Source organism: Anabrus simplex, chromosome 2, assembly GCF_040414725.1.
Source record: "Anabrus simplex isolate iqAnaSimp1 chromosome 2, ASM4041472v1, whole genome shotgun sequence".
Classification (NCBI taxonomy): domain Eukaryota; kingdom Metazoa; phylum Arthropoda; class Insecta; order Orthoptera; family Tettigoniidae; genus Anabrus; species Anabrus simplex.
The window spans coordinates 1,088,907,459-1,088,929,721 of record NC_090266.1 but is presented as its reverse complement, the minus strand read 5'-3'; the positions used below and the strand labels follow the sequence as shown (position 1 = coordinate 1,088,929,721).

Sequence of the window (22,263 nt, the reverse complement as noted above, 5' to 3'; positions counted from 1 at the left end):
AGTGCCAATCCACATACAATTTGACATAGGAGCAGAGTCCAGCTCCGTGACTAACTAGTTAACATGCTGGTGTTTGGTCCAAGAGGTTGCAGATTTGATTCTTGGCTGGGTCATGAATTTTCCTTCGTTGGTTCCTTCCTTTGGCTCAGGGACTGGGTGTTTGTGTCATCTTTAACATTAGATTTCATCCTAAGCAGGGCTATAACCTCTCATATTCAGATCACCCATGGGCATCCACTCAAAAGAACTGCACTGGATCATATTCTATATTATTATTATTATTATTATTATTATTATTATTATTATTGAATCAGTGCCTGCTGTCATTTCTTGATGGATACAGTACTTTTGCATCCATCTCTTGGCACAGGCCAGAGTAAAGTGTAGCTTCCACCGAAATCCCAGTCAACATCCATGGCTGTGACATTATGGAAGCTGCTGGGTTATGGGTAGTGCTGAGTAATGACATTCAGAGCACGACTAGTGCATCAGAGTGTTACGAAAGGTGTTGCTCATAGGGTCAGTCGTGCTACAATAGTACGTTCGGACCCAGTGAGGAAAGCAATGGTAAACTACCTCACTCCTCATCTTGCCTAGTACGCCTCATTTTAGTGCTGCCATTGGTTTTTGGGGTTTCCTTATAATCGCATAGCCTTTGGTGGTGCTATTTGAGGATCCAACCAGCCTCTGGGCTGATGACCTAACAGACAGACATTATTGAATCAGAGAAATTCTATGTTGGTACACCTTACATAATATACTGTGGGCAGGCAGCCAAAAATTTCACCATGGAGCATCTCGCATTATTGGGAAGTAGCTCATGTCTCAAGATTTTACCTCATTGAACCCATGGCAGAGTTTACCAATCAAATATTTAAAAACCCATCAAAAGAAACCAAACTACAGTGAATTTTACAATCATTTATGATGGCAGAGCTGATCTATTTAAAGACGGCACGCTATGAAGATGTGGAGCTTATCCTCGTCTCCTTTTCTATAGCTCTCTCTTTTGATGCCAAACTGTTATTGTCTTTATCCTGTGTTCCTATGAATGTTCCCATTTTTCTGCACAGAACTACAGAGTTCACATAAGTTTAGTTGCCGGCCTGAGTGGCTCAGACGGTTAAGGCGCTGGCCTTCTAACCCCAACTTGGCAGGTTCGATCCTGGCTCAGTCCGGTGGTATTTGAAGGTGCTCAAATACGACAGCCCCGTGTCGGTAGATTTACTGGCACGTAAAAGAACTCCTGCGGGACTAAATTCCGGCACCTCGGCGTCTCTGAAGACCTTAAAAAGTAGTTAGTGGGACGTAAAACAAATAACATTATATTATTATTATTATAAGTTTAGTTTATTTCACAAAATACTGATAGTCTGCTATATTCAGATGAATCTGCACACGACTCCTGCTTTATACATTCAATTAATGGAAAAGTATTGATGCTCATTTGATTCTTTTCATCATTTGATCAACTAGCTTGAGAGCTACAAATATCTCTAGAACTTACAATTCTGAAAGATTAATTATCCCTTATACATTATCAAAATTACTTTGTGTAGAATGCAGATTATGTGAATTTGTTAATATTTTCAATGCAGAAGTTAGTGCAATTGATTGTTACAAGAGATTTTCGACATCTTTGACTGTAAGCCCCCTGTACATGCATGGGATGAAACAGTATGAGTACGAAATTTCAGATCTGTTGTAGCTTATTGCTGGTTTGACAACTTCTCCTATGACCAAAAAGCAAGATTTTCAGGAGATGAAGAAATCAATTCCTAATGTAAATCAATTTTTTATTTTTGGTACAGTAAGACACACAGAAGTTTTTGTTAATACACTGGCAGAAAGAAAAAATCCAGACATTATGAAATGAAGAATGCAGGACACGGAAATTTTGGCAATATATTTTTCGAGGTAACATATTTAATTGAATAAAGGTACAAGACTACAGGTTAATATCTGCGCAAGAAAAGCCAGTGCAAATGTGCCATGCCAGTCCATTACTAACCGGTATAATCGCCCAACTGTTGAATGCAGGCATGAAAACGTGCATGCATTGTGTCATACAGGTGCCAGATGTCAGCTAGTGGGATGGAGTTCCATGCCTGTTGCACTTGGTCAGTCAATACAGGGATGGTATTGTCAAATTATGTCCAATACGTGCTCGATTGGGGATAGATCAGGGGATCGAGCAGGCCAAGGCAACACGTCGACATTCTAGTGCATGCTGGGTTACAACAGTGGCATGGGGGCATGCATTATCCTGTTGGAAAACGCCCCTGGGAATGCTGTTCATGAATGGCAGCACAACAGGTTGAATCACCAGATGGACGTATACATCTGCAGTCAAGGTGCATGGGATAACCACGAGTGTGCTCCTGCTGTCATCGGAAAATGCTCCCCAAACCAGAACTCCCAGTGTAGGTCCAGAGTGTCAACGCCGCAGACAGGTGGAAAGCAGGTGCTCACCTGGCCTCCTCCTAACCAATACACGGCCATCACTGGCACCAAGGCAGAACCAGCTTTCATCGGAAAACACAACAGACCTCCTCTCCATCCTCCAATGAGCTCTCACTTGACACCACTGACGTCGCAGACGGCGGTGGTTTGGGGTAAGTGGAATGCACGTCCGACTCGTTGGCTAAATGGTCAGCGTACTGGCCTTCGTTTCAGAGGGTCCCAGGTTCGATTCCCGGCCGGGTCGGGGATTTTAACCTTCATTGGTTAACTCCATTGGCTCGGGGGCTGGGTATCTGTGCTGTCCCCAACATCCCTGCAACTCACACACCACACACAACACTATCCTTTACCACAATAACATGCAGTTACCTAAAAACATGGCAGATGCCGCTCACCCTCATCGGAGGGTCTGCCTTACAAGGGCTGCACTCGGCTAGAAATAGCCACACAAAATTATTATAGTGGAATGCACGCTGCAGGGAGTCTGGCTCAGAGCTGTCCTTCAAGTAACCAATTTTGAAAAGTTCATTCTGTCTCTGTGGTGCCAACTGCCGCTCGAATTGCTGCTGCAGACGCAGTCCACTGTGCCAGAGCCATAAGCTGAATACAGCAGTCCTCCCTCTCTGTGGTACCACGGGGTCGTCCAGAGCCTGGTCTTCTTGTGAGCATACCTTCTCTTGACCACTGCTGCTAGCACACATCCACAGTGGAAACATTCCTGCCAAGTCATTCTGCAACAGTGCGGAAGGAAAATCCACCTTCACGTAGCCGTATTATGTGGCCTCATTCAACTGCAGTGAGCTGTTGATGCTGGCCTTTTAGTCATTGTGAAGGCATTCTTGACCTACTCACAGTCAATCTGTCCAATCTCACAGGTAACCAACACTTTCACACAGTACAGCCCGAATTTAAAGCAAACCTGATTTGCAATGATACGAGGCCACTACTAACCCTATATTAATGCAATTTGCGGGAAATCTGAACCAACGTCATCTTTCAGATGTATAAACATGCCTACCAATATTCGTTAATCTAGCACAAGTGTTTGGATATTTTTTCTGCCAGTGTATTTAATAATTGCATGTGATAAGTCATGAAAAGTTTGGATAATATTATTCTAATAATGATAAGTTCCCCTTTTCACCATCTGAGCCCCATGACACAAGAGTCCGAATGGGCCTTGGCCTACCAAACAATTACTACTCAGTTACTCAGCCTGAATGTCTGCAGATTATGAGGCGACGTGTGGTCACCGTCACAAATTCTCTCAGTCTTTCTTGACTTCCTGGGCTAGGGCCATTACTTCACCATCAGATAGTCTCACAATTGTTCTCATGTAAGCTTAGTGGACCTCAAACCAGCCATTACATTCTGGTAAAAATCCCTGACCTGGCCGGGAATAGAACGCAGGGGCCTCCAGGTACAATGAAGGCACACTACCCTAGACTGCGGGGGCTAACCAATGATTATTCGCGTAGGAGTAATTTTGTGTCTGCATTTTTGATACATCACGTAAGAGATCATCTTTTCCTACCGCTTTTCCCACACCTGTGGGGTTGCGGGTGCAAATGGCGTCGCACATGTGGATTTGGCCCTGTTTTATGGCTGGATGCCCTTCCTGATGCCAACCCTATATGGGGGGATTTAATCAGTATTGCGTGTTTCTGTGGTGGTTGGTAGTGTAGTGTGTTGTGTGAATATGAAGAGGAGAGCATTGGGATTGACACAAACACCCAGTCCCCGAGACAGAAGAATTAAGCAGAAGCGATTAAAATCCCCAACTGGGCTGGGAATCGAACCCGGACCCTCTGAACCGAAGACCAGTATGCTGACCAGACAGAGTCTGACGTATCACATAAGAGATCATTTTGTCCTAAAAGTCACTAAAATGTAATTTCTTCACATAGAAGGAACTACAGAATGGTCCAGCTCGAAATATTTAATCCAATGATAACAAGAATGCAAAAAGCGATGAATGTGCACATAGGAGGTAATTTCAAACCAACGATGATGTGCAGCTGTAATAAACTAGGACTGGGATAGTTGTCCTGGACTTCAAAAAAAGGTTCTATGCAAGCATTTTCCTGGAGTATATGTAAAATAGCTGGCCCCGCAGTGTTGGAGTAGTGTGCCTGCCTCTCATCGGGTGGCCTCGGGCTTGATTCTCAGCCACGTAAGTGATTTTTACCTGGACCTGAGGGCTGGTTTGAGGTCCACTCAGCCTATGTAGGAACAACTGAGAAGCCATCTGACAGTAAGATAGCAGCCCCAGTCTACAGCAGAAGGCCAACAACAGCCAAAAGATTCATCATGCTGACCACCCATTACCTCATAATCTGCAGGTCTTTGGGATGAATAGTGGTTGCTTGGTAGTGCCATGGTGTTTGTAGTGTAGTCTTTTCTTTTTATGTGAAAAAACAGTTGTCGGACCACATTCAGAATATCTGTTAGCGCTGGGAATAAGACTATAGAATAGTTGAGCTTTCCTAGTCTACCATGGAACAGATTTAATTGCTAGGTGATAGCAGATTTAAATATTTGAATATTCTTACAGAAAGTTTCCTTTAGTACCTACAGTACCTCTTATGACCATGCAGTGCATGAATTTTACCTGCTGGCCACATAAGAAGTTACTAGCTAAACTGTAATGAGGAAGAAAATATAAGAGAGACTGATTTGTCCAGTAAGAAGGACCTTTCATTAATAGTTTTCAAATTTTTTTTCCAGTTTGTTTTAAACTGCACTAACACAGACTGGTCTTATGGCAATGACGACATAGGTCAAGGCTAAGACAAGGAAGGGAGAGACCATTTGCCTAGTGTAAAAGTAGGAAACCACAGAAAACCATCTTCAGCACTGCTGCCAGCAGGGTCCGAACCCAACATCTACTGAATGCAAGCTAACAGCTACGTGCCTCAAAGCACACAGCCAACTCTATTATGATTTTCAACACCTATGGTAATGAGGAAAACTGAAAAGAGGTTTTTAAAATACCATGGATTCCACATTTTTCTTCAAATTTCTTGTGGGTCAGACATCATATATTAAATTTTCCTTTAGTTGAGTTGCAGCCTACATTATTCCATACTTAGGTTGGGTGTTTAATATCATGCTTGTTTTTAGCAGCTAGTATCAGTGTGAAGAAGGGTCCAGTGTATTGGTCGATATGAGTTTTTCTATGATAAGCAGAATTGGTTATATGGCTGTGACCTAGTGGACTCTCACTGCCATGCAAAAGTTATCAGACTTCAGATGCCCCTGCAGTGGTATGGACATAGCTTCTGGGTACTGTATGAAGCAGATGCATACAACTGACAAGATATTCTTGAACAGTGTTGTCAGTGCTAGCCAAATGAGATCATGTGGTATGCAAGTTCCATGGAAACACGACAGTGCAGCTTATCCTTCTAATTGTGTTTCTCAGTTAGGATATGTGCACACAGATTTCACCTCCAATTCAGAAATTCTTCACAAAAATAATGTTAGGTTTTTGCTAATTTTGATTATTATGCATATCTGTTTGTTGAGAATAGTTTTTTGAGAACCTTCATAATATGGCTCAGAAGTTGCATTGAGGGTTTATTAGCTTGACAGGATTCTCCCTTCCACTTCAAGATGGGTACAGTGATGCTCTGTTTGCAGTTGCCGAGTGAGCAGTTGCATGGTTTGGGTCACAAAGTCATCAGCTTGCATTCAGGAGATAGTGGGTTCAAACCCCACTGTTGGCAGCCCTGAAGATGGTTGTCTGTGGTTTCCCATTTTCACACCAGATAAATGCTGTGGCTGTACCTTAATTATGGCCATGGTCACTTCCTCCCATGCCTATCCCGTTGTCTTCTATAGTGATGCGACGTAAAGCAAATTTTAAAAAAATGTTTGCTGTCAATCGAAGTTCATTCCTCTTAATTTAGTTTATGAGCAATTCAACCAGCCTATGGAATCCCATTTTTGAAAGCACCAAAGTTCTGCTGTAAGGTTTCTGGGGCCACTGTCTTTTCTTGGCTTTGTTTGCTTCAGAACAGTCCTGACTTCAGTGGCATTTCTTTGTTTAGTATGTTCTGTGATGGCATTGATGTTTGAAATTGGCAGGTGAGGGAATTCCTCAGTCAAGACATTCTTGAAGTAGCTTCACAAGTTTTCTCTTGCTTTGTTTCTATTAATTAGTAATTGTTTCATCATTGATGTTGTAAAAATATTAGACATCTTCTATCTCATGAGAGCTTGATTTGATGAGTTGGTTTTTGTTTTAGAATTTTAAAATTTTTAAATTTTATTATTACAATTGGCTTTACGTCGCACTGACACGGATAGGTCTTATGGTGACTATGGGAGAGAAAAGGCCTAGCAGTTGGAAGGAAGCGGCCGTGGCCTTAACTAAGGTACAGCTCCAGCATTTGCCTGGTGTGAAAATGGGAAACCACGGAAAACCATTTTCAGTGCTGCCGACAGTTGGGTTCGAACCCACTATCTACCGGAAGCAAGCTCAAAGCAGCTTTGAGCTTGCCCGGTACAATTTACTTTATGTCGCACTGACACAGATAGGTCTTATTGTAGATGTGCTGATCTTCATGTGTATTGAGTTTTTCATGAAGGCTTCCATACTGAACAGCTTTTGCTGTGATCATTCATGGCCTTCTTTGTCTTCCTATGGACTGTCTGTAGGTATTTCAAATGAGTCAGTTTTTTTGTAATTGAGAAATTCATGATAACAGTTTCTTCTTGTGTACTGCATCTTTGATACCATACTTCCAAAGCCAGCGCATTGTTATTGATCCATAGTCCTGGCTTCGCTATTGCAACTGTAGTACATGTCTCTTTAAAAACCATTTCATTTATTTTTGTCCAGTTTTCTTTGATTGCGGTATTGAGCATCACCATTATTTGTGCTACAATGTCAGCCTCCTCCTCTCTGAAGTGCTGTTATTTCATTCTTATTAGTCATAACATCATTAACTTCATACTGCTTGCTGACTTAGCCAGTTTTATATTCTTACTTCCATTTTGCATGTGGATAGAATTGAAAATATTCTGTGTGTTACTCCACAGTAGTTTCATTAAATGTACAAAGGGAGAATATTTGATACTACAGTAATACATTTTCAACTTACCAAGCAACATCCAAACTGAGAAACGGATCCAGGTGTTATAATCCAGCATCATCATCAAGTAAATATTTATTAGAACACTAAGAGCAGGTATAAAAGGAACCAGTGGAACCTGGAAGAAATGTGACTTAGTATTATAAAAAACATAAAATATACTGTGACATTTTTGTAAGAACTATATCTCCAAAATCAATCTGAAGGCTGTTAATGAACTTGGATCTATACCTTGAATGAGAGTTTCATATTTGAATGTGGTTGCCTTGCTATTGCCAGTAGAGTCACTAGCAAGAACACACACAATATCACAGCAAGTACCACCATCCAGACAACTCCAGAAACTACAAGATTTGTGCCAAAGATAAATATAGCAGAGAAAAGAATTGATAATATACCTGAAACAAAAAAAGGGATGAATTTATTTAAGGAAACATATAGGCCTACATTATATACTGTAGTACTTTTACATATCTAATTTTAAAAAGTCCAATCCATTTGTTTTACAACAAAATGTCCCTCATCATGAAATTTAAAGCAATTTGTATTATTAGTGGGAATTATGACTGGGGAATACTGACTCACTATTTTAGTGGTTAGCAAAACATGTTGATTTTTAGGGAGTCCCAGGTATATCCCTCCTATCACAAATTAGCATGCAGGAATAAGGTTCACTCAGTTTTGAAAGAGCAATAAAAGTGTTAACAGATCTGAAAGGTCCCAATGCTGGTGGAAACTGTTGTACTGCCAGTATTTCACATTTCTGGTCAAAGGCAGCCCAAAAGCCTTGAAATGATTATGGAAATGATATAAAGGCTAAAAAGAATAACTTCTTCGGAAGAATTAAATTTTCCACCCAGAGATTGCATACAACGCAGGCAGTAATTCTCCGTGTTGATTTCATGTTCATACGGAGTTGCTTTGCTAGTCCTGTTTTTATTTCTCACATGTCTAACCACCAAAGCCCATGTCATGGTGTAGGAATTGCATGCCTGCCTTTTTCCTGGAGGCCCAAGGCTCAATTCCCATCCAATCCAGGAATTTTAAATCTGGACTAGAAGCTGAAATGGGTTCCACTCTGCCTCATGAGACAAACTGAGGAGGTTGTCATGCCGACTATGTGACACTTCAATATCTGCAGGTCATTTGACTGAACAGCAGTTGTCTTGGCAGACCAGGGCTCTTCATGGGCTGTTCTGCCACAGGTTTGGTTTTTGAAATAACTATTACTACATTTAACTACTAATGAGGAACTGTGAAATCAAATAACATTTACATCAGCCAACAATCTTCTTGACATTCCGGAATAGAGATTAGCACGTCTATGAGAGGGTCTGCTCTTTGGCTGAATATTCTTCCCTAATTTTCTATCATGTACATGTAGAATTCCTGCTCCAAAATCACAAAAATTAGTCTTCAAAACCGCTCTTCTCATTATAACAATACATTTTTTCCAACATATGCATAATATATCTTTCAAGATTGATTTGCCAACTCAGCGTATGTCCTACTTTTGAACTAGTAAATAATTCTATGACCTTCCTTTGTTGTACATTGGCTAAAAAAAAAAAAAAAAATGAATGAGCACAGGGTACCATATTGTGTAAGTTCCTTGCAGGTACACTCTGAAAAAATGGAACCTATAAACACAATGTTTATTCTGGGTATCCACATGGAAGGTGAATTATATTTTGATAATAAGTCTGATAAAATATTACATGTGAGGAACATACACTCCTTTTATTTGAGTGACTAAATATCATAATCAACTAATTATTTTACCTGAAATGCACACTAATTTAACAGCTTGATATTATCTGCAATTTTTGGAATTCATATACTCGTATTGAATTCTTTTTTTTTTTTTTTTTTTTTTCTGTCACACTGACTCAGAGAGGTCTTAAGATGATGATAGGATAGGACAGGATAGGATTCAGAAGGAACTGACCTTGGTGTTAACAGAGGTACAAAACCACCATTTGCCTGGCGTGAGAATGGAAAGCCACAGAAAACCATCTTCAGAGTTGGTGACAGCAGGGTTTAAACCCACTATCTCCTGAATGCAAGCTAACTGCTACATGCTTCAATCCATGGAACTAACTCTGATATTCAATACGATTGACAAAAGTTTATTTATAATCATACCTTACATTCTGGTGAAAAGATTGTTCCTCAATATGCCCTATTAAATGATCTAGATCCACTGTTGTGGCTAGACTGACTGACTCTTCTGAATCTGTCTTTTACAAATCAAAATTTATCTGGCATTTTCTCCATGCCTACCAAAACTTGGATTTTTCCTACTGTATATGAAGTCCTGGGGCACCTTTCCTAATGATACCACCAAATACAGCCAAATAATTCATGAACAAAATAGTTTTCTTTGTGCATTATATTTTCAGAAATACTTACTGAAAACCGTTATACCACACTTTGCAATCAGTGCTGATGTAGTGCTTGGCGTCTTCATCATAGATAAGTTGAAAAGTTGTTTAATGTACCGAATGAGCAACCTTACTGGATCAACCTCTTTACGATCTTGCAGAACAGCTTGAGGAAGAGAAGTATTATCTTCATACCTAAAACATCATACTTTATAAACTCGGTCACATTTTTACAAGTCAAGGAATATGAGGAAAGATTAATTACTGCAACATTTACTTGTAATGCATACTTCAAAGTGAAAATGTGCAAAAATAGCAAAATTGAAATTTACAGTTTTGAAATCAGAAGCATACACAAGGTGGGGATTACTGACTTGGATCCCTCCCCAGAATGTTTAACCAGGTTTTTAATATTAAAATAAACATATTTTAATATTGTCTTAAAAATCCATAATAGTTTTCTCTCCTCCAATTCCTCACCACCAGAGTAACAACACCTATCGACATAAGGTACAGTCCACCCTCCCTTTCTTCAAGAGTATACTTTCCGAGTTCGGGGCTGTGGCACGTACAGTATATCGTACATCACCAATGTGGGACAAGTAGTTGTCATTCAGCATTCTGAGAAAGTGCCAGTGATCTAACTGGGGTGATGGTTCTCAAAGCATGTATCCCTCCTTGTCTATTTTTTGTGTGTGTGAGTGAGAGAGACCGAGAGGGGGGGGGGGGGCAGGGCATCAATGTCATGCTACTTATTAAGAAGGTACAATAATACAGACCATGTAATAAAATACAGCAGACACATTACAAACTTAATTGTTGTGGAACATATTATGTTGATTGTTCTGCAGTGCAGAATTAGTTGCCCCATGATGCAGAGCTATACTGGACAAACTCATCCTATGAAGGTTCTTATCCAAACGTAAACAGAGCGGATCAAACAATCCTGCCATGCCTTTGAAATTAGTGCCTGGTACATGTTCTTATTACACTGTACTGGGGCAATGAATGCTTTCTTACTCTCCAGCCAAACATGAACTTAACAGCTATTTAATACAATTTAGACAAGCAGTATGTGTGTGTTAAAAATTTTATGTTTTTAGTGTAAGATAGGTTAATGGATCTTAGAATATGAGGAATTTTGGTTTATGATTTCAAATTTGCTGATGAATAGAATGGCAATTCTCAAAACGTGTATGAGTAATAACAGTGTAAACTAATGAATTTATAACAAATACTGACAGGGCGGATCTAACAACGACCCGTGGCATTTTTCCATGAAAATATTTGCGCAATTCTACTTAAAATGCTCTTTTGAATGGATTAGCACTCCTCAACATACATAGAAATTACATTTCAACTGCAGGAGATGTGTTAAATAATAACAATAATAATAATAATTATTATTATAATACCAAACATTTAGAATACCGATAAAGTAAATTGTGAACAATTTTAATAATGACCCTCCTTAAAATAATTCTGCACACATTATTAGTAGTGATTCTACTGAACAACGAGGCTTAGACTGGGATGAGAGAAGATACTTAGAAAGGTATCTTCGATAACATTTTCAATAGATTTTCCTCTTCCAATTTTTTTCTGGGTAGCCTAATTCTGCACTGATAGATGCTTTATTCATGTTCCAAAGAAATATATAATCTTACACAGGTAATTATTTGTTTGTAAAAAAATTTTCTCTCATCGAATTAGAACCGTACTCGCATACAGGGTTAACCCTAACTACACCAACAAACTTTCCGAGGCTGTTCAGAGATACCTTCTGAGTATATTGGTATACAGGACCTGTGGTCTCTAGTGGCTTATTACTAGAGATGCGAATTTGCCTATGTGCCTATTTTATTCCTTTGTTCAGAAACAGAGGCTTTTGAGATATCAATCTGTTTTAGGGTCCTTTAAGCTAGATTTAATTGGTTTTATTGTGCCTATAAATGCCTGTTTCAGGGGTTTGTGCCTATTTGGAGTATAATTGCCTGTTTCATGCCTTTTGAATCTATTTTAAAGAAGCCAAAGTTCTTTCAGTGCATTGTACAGTATTGTAACTGATACACTCGACAGTATTATCTTCTCATTTCTCAAGACCTGTTTACCCCACGAACAAAAAGGGGAATTCTTGGAAGTCACCAGAAATAGTTCTTGGGAAATTTCTGTCGGGAGAAACAGGAACAATTTGACCTCGAAGCCTTCAACCCCTCCAACCTTCTAAGAAATATGCCAGAATCAATCAACGTCGAACCCTTATACCTCCTCCTCGATGTGAACTGTTGTACGCGAACACTTTATCTTCAGAACATGTTGTGATTTATTATGAAGAAGTATGTCTGTCTGTGGCAATGCCCAAAGAAAAATCACCGGGCGAGTTGGCTGTGCGCTTAGGGCCTCCATGGGTGGCAGCTAATCATGCTAACTACTACGTCACAGAAGTGAACTACAACTGAAATGTAATTTTTTTAAAATTGTAAGTAACTTTCACCAGCGCTATGTGTAGGCTCTAGTGAACTCTATTATGCTTCCGCTGAGTCTTCGCGAAACATAGGTTGAAGATCGAATGTGGTGCAGCAAGGACGATTTCACAGAGGCTAGTTGGCATGGCTTGGACGACATCATAGCGTGTTTAACAAGGCTACAATCTTTACAAGACCAGGCCAGCGAAAAGACCATTGGCCTGGATTGGTGAGGTCCGGTTAGTAACCCTTGTGCTGAGGGAGGGGCGGGGGGGGGGCAAGTAAAGAGAGTCTGGGGTGCGTAAGCTCTAGCATCCCATCTAGAGTCTTGCTACATTGTTACAAAAAGTAAGTTTATTGTCCCATGCCACAACAATTTCAAATCACGCGGTTTTCTAAATTTCAACGAGGATGGCAGCCTTGTGGGCGCACATGATGCAGGATCTAATGCAGGCAACAGAAAATAGTCTTCATGACAGCTGACCCAGCTGGCCAAAGTCGGCAAATAGCAACAAATAAAATGTTCACAAATCTGAGATTTATAGTGCCTCCGTTTTAATTCTATAAAGTAAGAATTCTGCTAGGGGCAGCTTGGCGAGTTTCTGGCAAGCATATAGTAAGGATCTCTCCTCTATGCTACTCAAGTATCGTTTCACGTCATTTTGATTATTTTTTCACCCAGTGAACTCGACAGGAAACTGCCAGATTAGAACTGAACATTTTTGAGGACATATTTCCATGTAAATTACAAATTCTCTTGTTCCTACTTTAAAGTTTTGTACTTCTAGAAACACCACCTCTAATAGTTTTTCTATGAAACAAATGCTTGTTTATACTGTGACTCGTTGGCTGAATGGTCAGCGTACTGGCCTTCGGTTCACAGGGTCCCAGGTTCGATTCTTGGCTGGATCGGGGATTTCAACCTTAATTGGTTAATTCCAATGGCTCTGGGGCTAGATGTGTGTGGCGTTTTCAGCATTAGAAATCACCCTAGGTAGGGCCCTCATTTTCACAGACATGCAGGTTGCCTAATAGCCCGTCTACGAGAAAAAGACCCGCAACAAAAGGTAAATAAGTTAATATGGGAAGGGCACCTGATTCAGAAAGTGATGGAACCAACTAGAGGGGAAGAATATTCTTCATGTGGTGCTGGTAAAACCAGATGAGCTCTATAGAGAAACCGAAGTAATAGATGGTATTAGTGATCACGAAGCTGTTTTTGAGGTAATTAAAAATAAATGTGAAAGAAAGGAAGAGATTAAAATTAGGACTGTTAGGCAGTACCATAGGGATGATAAAACAGGTATGAGGGAGTTTTTAATAAGCAACTATGATTGGTGGAAAAAGGTAAATAAAATATGTAAACAGACTCTGGGATGGGTTTAAAGAAATTGTTGAGGAATGTGAAAATAGGTTTGTACCTTTAAAGGTGGTAAGGAATGGTAAAGATCCACTATATTATAACAGGGAAGTAAAGAGACTAAGGAGGTGCAGGTTGGAAAGAAATAGAGTTAGAAATGGCTGTGGAAGCAAGGAGAAATTGAAGGAACTTACTACAAAATTGAATCTAGCAAAGAAGTCAGCTAAGGATAACATGATGGCAAGCATAATTGGTGGCCACACTAATTTTAGTGAAAAATGGAAGAGTATGTATAGGTACTTTAAGGCAGAAACAGGTTCCAAGAAGGACATTCCAGGAATAATTAATGAACGAGGGGAGTGTGTATGCGAGGATCTTCAAAAGGCAGAAGTATTCAGTCAGCAGTATGTAAAGATTGTTGTTTACAAGAATAATGTCCAGATAGAGGAGACTAATACTAAAGAAGTATTAAAATTTACCTATGACAACAATGACATTTACAGTAAGATACAAAAGTTGAAAACTAGAAAAGCAGCTGGAATTGATAAGGTTTTGCGGGATATACTAAAGACAATGGGTTGGGATATAGTTTCATATCTGAAGTACTTGTTTGATTTTTGTTTGCATGAAGGAACTTTACCAAATGAATAGAGAGTTGCTATAGTAGCCCCTGTATATAAAGGAAAGGGTGATAGGCATAAAGCTGAAAATTACAGGCCAGTAAGTTTGACATGCATTGTATGTAAGCTTTGGGAAAGCATTCTTTCTGATTATATAAGACATGTTTGAAAAATTAATAAATGGTTTGACAGAAGGCAGTTTGGGTTTAGGAAAGGTTATTCCACGGAAGCCCAACTTGTAGGATTCCAGCAAGATATAGCAAATATTCTGGATTCAGGAGGTCAATTGGACTGTATTGCGAATGACTTATCTAAGGCATTTGATAGGGTAGATCATGGGAGACTGCTGGCAAAAATGAGTGCAATTGGACTTGACAAAAGAGTGACTGAATGGGTGGCTTTTTTTCTAGAAAATAGAACTCAGAATTAGAGTAGGTGAAGCTTTATCTGTCCCTGAAAAAATTAAGAGGGGAATTCCTCAAGGCAGTATTATTGGACCTTTATGTTTTCTTATATATATCAATGATATGCGTAAAGAAGTGGAATCAGAGATAAGGCTTTTTTAAGATGATGTTATTCTGTACAGAGTAATAAATAAGTTACAAGATTGTGAGCAACTGCAAAATTACCTCGATAATGTTGTAAGATGGACAGTAGGCAATGGTATGATGATAAATGGGGATAAAAGTCAGGTTGTGAGTTTCACAAATAGGAAAAGTCCTCTCAGTTTTAATTACTGCATTGATGGGGTGAAAGTTCCCTTTGGGGATCGTTGTAAATACCTAGGTATAAATATAAGGAAAGATCTTCATTGGAGTAATCGCATAAATATGATTGTAAATAAAGGGTACAGATCTCTGCACATGGTTATGAGAGTATTTAGGGGTTGTAGTAAGGATGTAAAGGAGAGAGCATATTTGTCTCTGGTGAGACCTCAACTTGAGTATGGTTCCAGTGTATGGGACCCTTACCAGGATTACTTGATTCAGGAACTGGAAAAAATCCAAAGAAAAGCAGCTTGATTTGTTATGGGCGATTTCCGACAAAAGAGTAGCGTTACAAAAATGTTGCAAAGTTTGGGCTGGGAAGACTTGGGAGAAAGGAGACGAGCTGCTCGACTAAGTGGTATGTGATACAATTCCTTCAGTTTTGTCAATTGCCACCTTTTCAATACAATACAAGTAGATCTTCAATACGGACAAGGAAAATGAAATTTATAACCTGCAATAAGTGGTATGTTCTGAGCTGTCAGTGGAGAGATGGCGTGGGAGGACATCAATAGACGAATAAATTTGGATGGTGTCTTTAAAAGTAGGAAAGATCACAATATGAAGATAAAGTTGGAGTTCAAGAGGACAAAGTGGGGCAAATATTCGTTTATAGGAAGGGGAGTTAGGGATTGGAATAACTTACCAAGGGAGATGTTCAATAAATTTCCAATTTTTTTTTTTTTTTTTTTTTTTCAAAAGAGGCACCTGAGCCAAGGCTCATAATGGTGCAGTACAAATAATTACATTTGGCAACAAAGATGAGATTTGAGAACATCAGCTTCTAGGACAAAAATGTAATATACTGTACAATGAATAATTATAATATTAATTACATTTGGCAACAAAGATGAGATTTTAGAACATCAGCTTCTAGGAGAAAAGTATAATATACTGTACAATGAAGAATAATAAAAATAATATTAAGGTATCCTAGTGATAGAAACCAAATATGAACAGCAGTGATATAGTATACTAAATCAGTACTCTATAGGCTTGGCATTTTTACTTTTAGAAAATTAACAAGCTTGGTTTTAAAGATGGGTAAGTTAGCGGCTTCTCGAATATGCTCAGGAAGGCTATTGGAAAACTTTACAGAAAAATGCCATAAAGAATTAGTGCCATACTTAGTAGACTTCGATGATTTACAGTGAATTTTAGTAGATCCTCTTGTACTGTATGAATGTATGTCAGAATTCAAGTTGCAAAGTGTGTTTGAATGAGTTTGTCCATTTTTCAATTTATACAACATAATAGCTGAAGCTTTTTTACGAAGACCATCTAGTGACAGCACATTACAATACTGGTAGACCTGTATGGTTGGTGTTAAGGTGGGTAAGTTGAAGAGTATTTTCAGTGCTCTTTTCTGTAAGATACTGATCTTTTCCAATTGTTCTTTACTGCAACATGCCCAGATATGAATCATATAATTCAGGTGGCTTTCAATTAGTGCATGATAAATACTCTTCAACAGTCCACGAGAAACTTTGTATTTTAATCGGCTGAGTACACCAATAGCAGGAGTTATTCTATCACACAGCATTGTGATGTGAATCTCCCAAGTTAGCGACTCATCTATGCTAAGTCCTAGAAATTTGGTTGATTGAACACGAGGTACCACTTGGTCATAGAAACTCAAGTTGATGTCCAGAGGAAATGTACATAATGGTTTGTGAAATATGATATAGTTAGTTTTAATATGATTAATTCTTAGGCGGTTGGTAGTAAGCCAGGTCTGGATTAAAGATATGTCATGTTGCATCTTTTCTTCAAGATTATATGTACAATTCCCTGTGTAGAAAATATTTGTGTCATCAGCAAATAATGACAATTTGCCAAACAGCGGCAAGTTACCAATATCATTGACAAATACAAGAAATAATATTGGTGCTAGAACAGAACCTTGAGGCACACCAGTTGTTATAGTCTGCAACTTGCTTTCTGCTCCCATACAACTAACGAACTGTACCCTGTCTCTGAGATAATCTGTAAACCAGTTAAGTGCTAAACCTCTAACCCCTGCTGCTTCCAACTTCAGTAATAAAATGTTATGGTCAACTGTGTCAAATGCTTTCTGAAGATCTATAAAAAGGCCTGATGCTACCATACATGAGTCTAAGGACTCCTGTAACTTAATAATAATGTCTTCCACAGCATTGTAGGTACTAGAGTTAGGCAAAAATCCGTACTGGTATGGATAAAAATAGTCATTACATTGTAGGTATTTTAATAGCCTATCTTTGACCACTATCTCTAGGATTTTTGACACAATGGGAAGGACTGATATAGGTCTGTAGTTATTAAGATCGAATTTATCAGACCCTTTATACACAGGAATGACCTTGGCAATTTTTAACTCACGTGGAACAATACCTTCACTTAACGATTTGTTGATTAACTTTGTAATGCATGGAATTAAATGCACAGCTAGACTCTTAAGTAGGTTATTACTAACACCGTGCACATCACTACAGCTGCTATTTTTTAATTTTCTTATTATTTCCACAACTTCAAGGTCATTAGTAGGTTTCAAAAACAGTGAATTACTTGGCCCATTTCCAATATTAGGCGATTTGTGGGTAGGAGTATTGGTAGCTAACTTTTTCCTATATTAATAAAGTGGTCATTAAATAATTTTGATATTTCTACTGGACAAGTCACAATATTATCTTGAACTTTGAGTTGGAAATTCCTGTTTTTGTTAAAATTTGATGTTAAGATTTCATTGACAATTTTCCAAGGATTGTTTTTGGCATTACTTAATCTATTTATGAAATATGCATTTTCCAACTGTCTTTTAAGCTTTGTTACCTGATTACATAATAGTTTGTAGTCATTTATCAATTGCTGTGATGCATAATCACAGCCCATTTTTACTCTAAGTTGTTGTCTTTTTATTTTACTGTAAAGTTTATTCTTTTGATCAATGAGGCTGGAAAGTGTATCATTCATCGATGGGCAATATTGCCCACCTTTGAATGTCTTATTATTTGCTTTATAATTCTGATTTATAGGCCTACTGCTACTATTGGCTTCCTGCAGATAATTGCAATCATTTAAGAAAAGGCTAGGAAAACAACAGATAGGGAATCTGCCACCTGGGCGACTGCCCTAATTGCAGATCAGTAGTGATTGATTGACCAGACCTCTCCGGAGGCCATACGCCATTATGTTTATACTAAGCATTATTGCCCATTAGCCCAGCTGAAGAAATATAAGAACATTCAAATTTAGGAAAATTTTATTTTTCAGATCAAATATGAAAAGATAACATATAGATCAATATAGAAATACTGCGATGCATGTGACACGAATACAGAAAGTGTTGTCATCACAGCTTTTCTACCAGTCCACTGTGACAGCGACCAACAACAATTTTCTATAGACCTGTGCACTGCAATGGTGGGAGCTAATATCCCCCTGCATAAACTGAAGCATCTTCAAAATTCAACAAGCTGCTGGGAGCAATCATCGAGATGGAGACAATTGGTTTTCCCACCGGTGGAGTCATTTAGGGTTATGGAAGAAGTCAGAAGTTTTGATTGAACCACTGGGAAGGTAGCCGCTGTCAGCAAAAAGTTCCATGATGGAAAGTGACGGTAAAAATAGCCAGGGTGCTATGATGTGAGGTATATGAAGCAGTTGAACTAAAACCAGATGAAGTGGCTTCATTGAAGTTTTCTTCAATCACTTCCTGTGATGTTGGGAAATTTCTCTCAGTGCTAAACATTCTGGCCAACAGGAGAACCAGACTGTTACCGGAAAACATTGAAACGTTGCTTGTTGTAAATTCCTTTTATAGTAATTGTCATTTTATTAAATTATAGGCATTTTTTCATGCCTATCTTGTTGCCTATTTTGAATGTTAGTGCCTATTTACATGCCTATTTTGGCTAATTTAAGGGCCTATATGCCTGCCTATTTTAACTGTTTTTAGTACCTATTATTCTTGTCACGACTCATTACAGAGTAATAACTTAATTTATTTGGTTTGTTACCACAATCATCCTTGTTTCAGAGAAAATACCTCCACAACATTGAAAAGGCCGGCAATATGCAATAACGAAAATGTACAACACAAAAAACAGAGTAATGCAATAACCCCTCAGACAAAACACACTTTTTAACACACTATGTTCAACCTGTTCTGTCAGTGTACCGTACAGTACAGCAAATTCAGAGCTGTTCCCTTACAGGTACTCTTCACTGTAATACAGATACAAAGCTAATTGGGGCAACAAACCAAACGAAATGAAATTACTCTGCAATGAGTCACCGGAGACCACGGGCCCCTTTTACTAATATATTTGGAAGGTATCCCTGAACAACTCCCGAAAGTTTGTTGGTGGAGTTTGGGTTCACCCTGTACTGGGTAGTCCACCAGCACCTTGTGATCCAGTTTCATACATCCCTTCTCATTTACTATCATTCTGAAAGACATCGGCCCCTCTCCCTAAACCGGGATAATATAATGAGATGTGTTTACGGGCTAGAAGACCGCAGGAATCGTGAGCACTACTATTAATTCATTATGAGTACCCTGAATGAACCCGTGAAATGAGTACAGACATGCAGAACACATACTTTAAAACAGGAGGTGGACGCACACACCAGGAGCACGGTACTGTATAGGCTGGGAATTGGGCGCCGCTGGTCAAGCGTCGATGGTAAGCGGGCGGGGAGATATGTGATAGTGGACAGTGCTCGAGGTAGGAGGTTCGAATCCCACATAAGAATTTTTAACAGCCAGTTGCCTGGGATGTGGTAAGGTTGCATACTTGATAGCTTCCAAGGAATGATTTGGTTTATTTGACCCTGTAAAAGACCGTATGTATCATCGCATTGGGTATGGTGCTGGGTTGGACAAGGATGAGGAGATGGTCTGTGGCCAGCTAGATACGTTGTACATGTTCCAAGCTTCATAGATCACAGGTAGGGCAAAGTGTGCTCTATTGGAATGATAAGAACTGACGCAAGTGTGATAAACGGATATAACTTGAAAACAACATTCTCTCACCCATGGGTAAAAGAATGCAAGTGTTGAGCTCGAACTACTACTACTACTACTACTACTACTACTACTACTACTACTACTACTACTTGTATGGCTATGAAGTGTTTCATCCAGTTAATATTTGTATCATTATTACATCATATGTACATACGATATGATTGCGTTGTTTGTGAGGTTATGTCATGCAACGGTACTGTATATAGACATTTATATCAGTTCAATTAATGTAAGAACCTGTATATAATTTATTCCTACATACATATATATATAATTTGTAATCCACTACAAAATTGTGAAACAACTGTAATTTCCAGAATGGCACTAGATCATGGTAGAATATACTGTACATTATAATCATGTTGTTAGGCACTCTCTAGAATTTTCAAGAAGGTATTTTGGTAATGTATCTTTCTGGAAGCCTAGCCAGGCACGTATATAGAGAGGTGGTCTTGATGGTAACGATGAGTTATTGTTTAGTCGAGTTATGAGTTAACAGGTTATACTTGTAACCACATGTTATAACATGCTTTTAAGCAGTCATCCGTTTCAACTGTGTTTTAAGGTTGCAATCTCCATGTGCAGTAATAGGCAATTGTCAAAATGGTGGTTTGTGATGTGAGTGTTTTGTGTGCGACAGCAGTGATTAAGGTTATGTGTGTGTTTAATTTGTAAATAGATGTGAACAAATAATTGTACCAACTGACAGCATTTTGTGTGTGTCTTTGTGGATATGTTAGAACATGCGATGGCAGGTAAGTATGTAGCTGTGCGAACTCCCCTCCTTCGAAGCAATTCACAACACAAAGTTTATTTACTGCCTCGAGATGTATTCCAGTGATGAGTATGTGGATATATAACTTACCTAAGGAGAAGCTAGACGAAACGCATACCAGGCACAACGCCTGTACCAAGAACGTTATCCGGATAGACGACAACCGACGGGCATGACATATCGGAGTGTGGAAAGACACCTGCAGGATACTGCATCCCTGGGAAGGACATGGCCTGTTGAATATCATCCCGTGACATCTGCTGACAATGAAGAGATCATGTTCGACTCTCCGACGTACCTAATCCTCATACTAGCACACGGGCCATTGCACAGGAGACAAACGCTATCTGTGGTTTCTCCAAAATGAACTACCACCGTTTTTGGAACATGTGCCACTCTTTGACCACTGCAGGATGTGGTTTCAACATGACGGAGCTCCACAGCATGCAGTGGTGGTCGTCCGAAACCATCTCCATGCGACGTATTCTGATAAATTTATAGGAAGGGGAGGACCTGTCACCTGACCTGCCAGATTGCCCGATCTTATGTCCCTGGTTTTTTTTTTTTTTAATGGGGCCATGTAAAATAACTGGTGTACGCACATAACCACCGGTTTTACCCGTACCATTTGCACTTATGCCAGGAGTTTCATGGTCATGATTTGGATTCCGGGGTGGCATTCTGTCAATGGATCTGACAGCATGTGGACACTGATCCTGCTTTACTAGCGGCTCTCTTGTTTACGGATGAAGCAAGATTCCACAACAGTGGAACCATTAATTGCCATAATATCCATTACTGGAGTGTGGATAATCCCCATTTAATGCAACAGCCTTTCAGGTACAGTGGGGCGTGAATGTATGGTGAGGAATCGTGGATGATCACCTCATCAGTCCCCATTTCTTTGAGGGCCATCTGACCAGCCAATGCTATCTGCAGTTTCTCCAAGATGAACTACCACCACTTTTGGAATATGTGCCACTCCTTGACCACTGCAGGATGTGGTTTCAACATGACTGAGCTCCAGCGCATGCAGTGGTGGTCATCCAGAACCATCTCCATGTGACCTATCCTGATAAATGAATAGGAAGGGGAGGACCTGTCCCCTGGCCTGCCAGATCGCCCGATCTTATGCCCATTTTTTTTTTCTACGGGGCCATGTAAAACAACTGGTGTACGTACAGGCCAGTCCTTGTCACCGTAGACAGCTCATCACCGAGACATGCCGATCCGTTTCACCAGAGATGTTGTAACAGACGAGACAGTACTTACATCGCGCGCAGGTCTGTATCGACCACGGAGGTTGTCAGTTCGAGCAG

The 22,263-nt window shown here is 39.4% G+C and overlaps 1 protein-coding gene across 2 annotated transcripts in view; it reads right to left on the bottom strand.

The window, feature by feature from the left end:
* Positions 1 to 22,263, bottom strand: part of LOC136863303 (cationic amino acid transporter 2) — a 282,617-nt gene that overhangs the window by 5,406 nt on the left and 254,948 nt on the right. For both annotated transcript variants that reach the window (XM_067139685.2, XM_068225906.1), the window contains 3 exons: positions 9,975 to 10,141; positions 7,794 to 7,960; positions 7,572 to 7,680 (listed from right to left, as the gene is read on the bottom strand). In XM_067139685.2, coding sequence (XP_066995786.1) covers positions 7,572 to 7,680; positions 7,794 to 7,960; positions 9,975 to 10,141 — 443 coding nt within the window. The remainder of the gene's footprint in view (positions 1 to 7,571; positions 7,681 to 7,793; positions 7,961 to 9,974; positions 10,142 to 22,263) is intronic.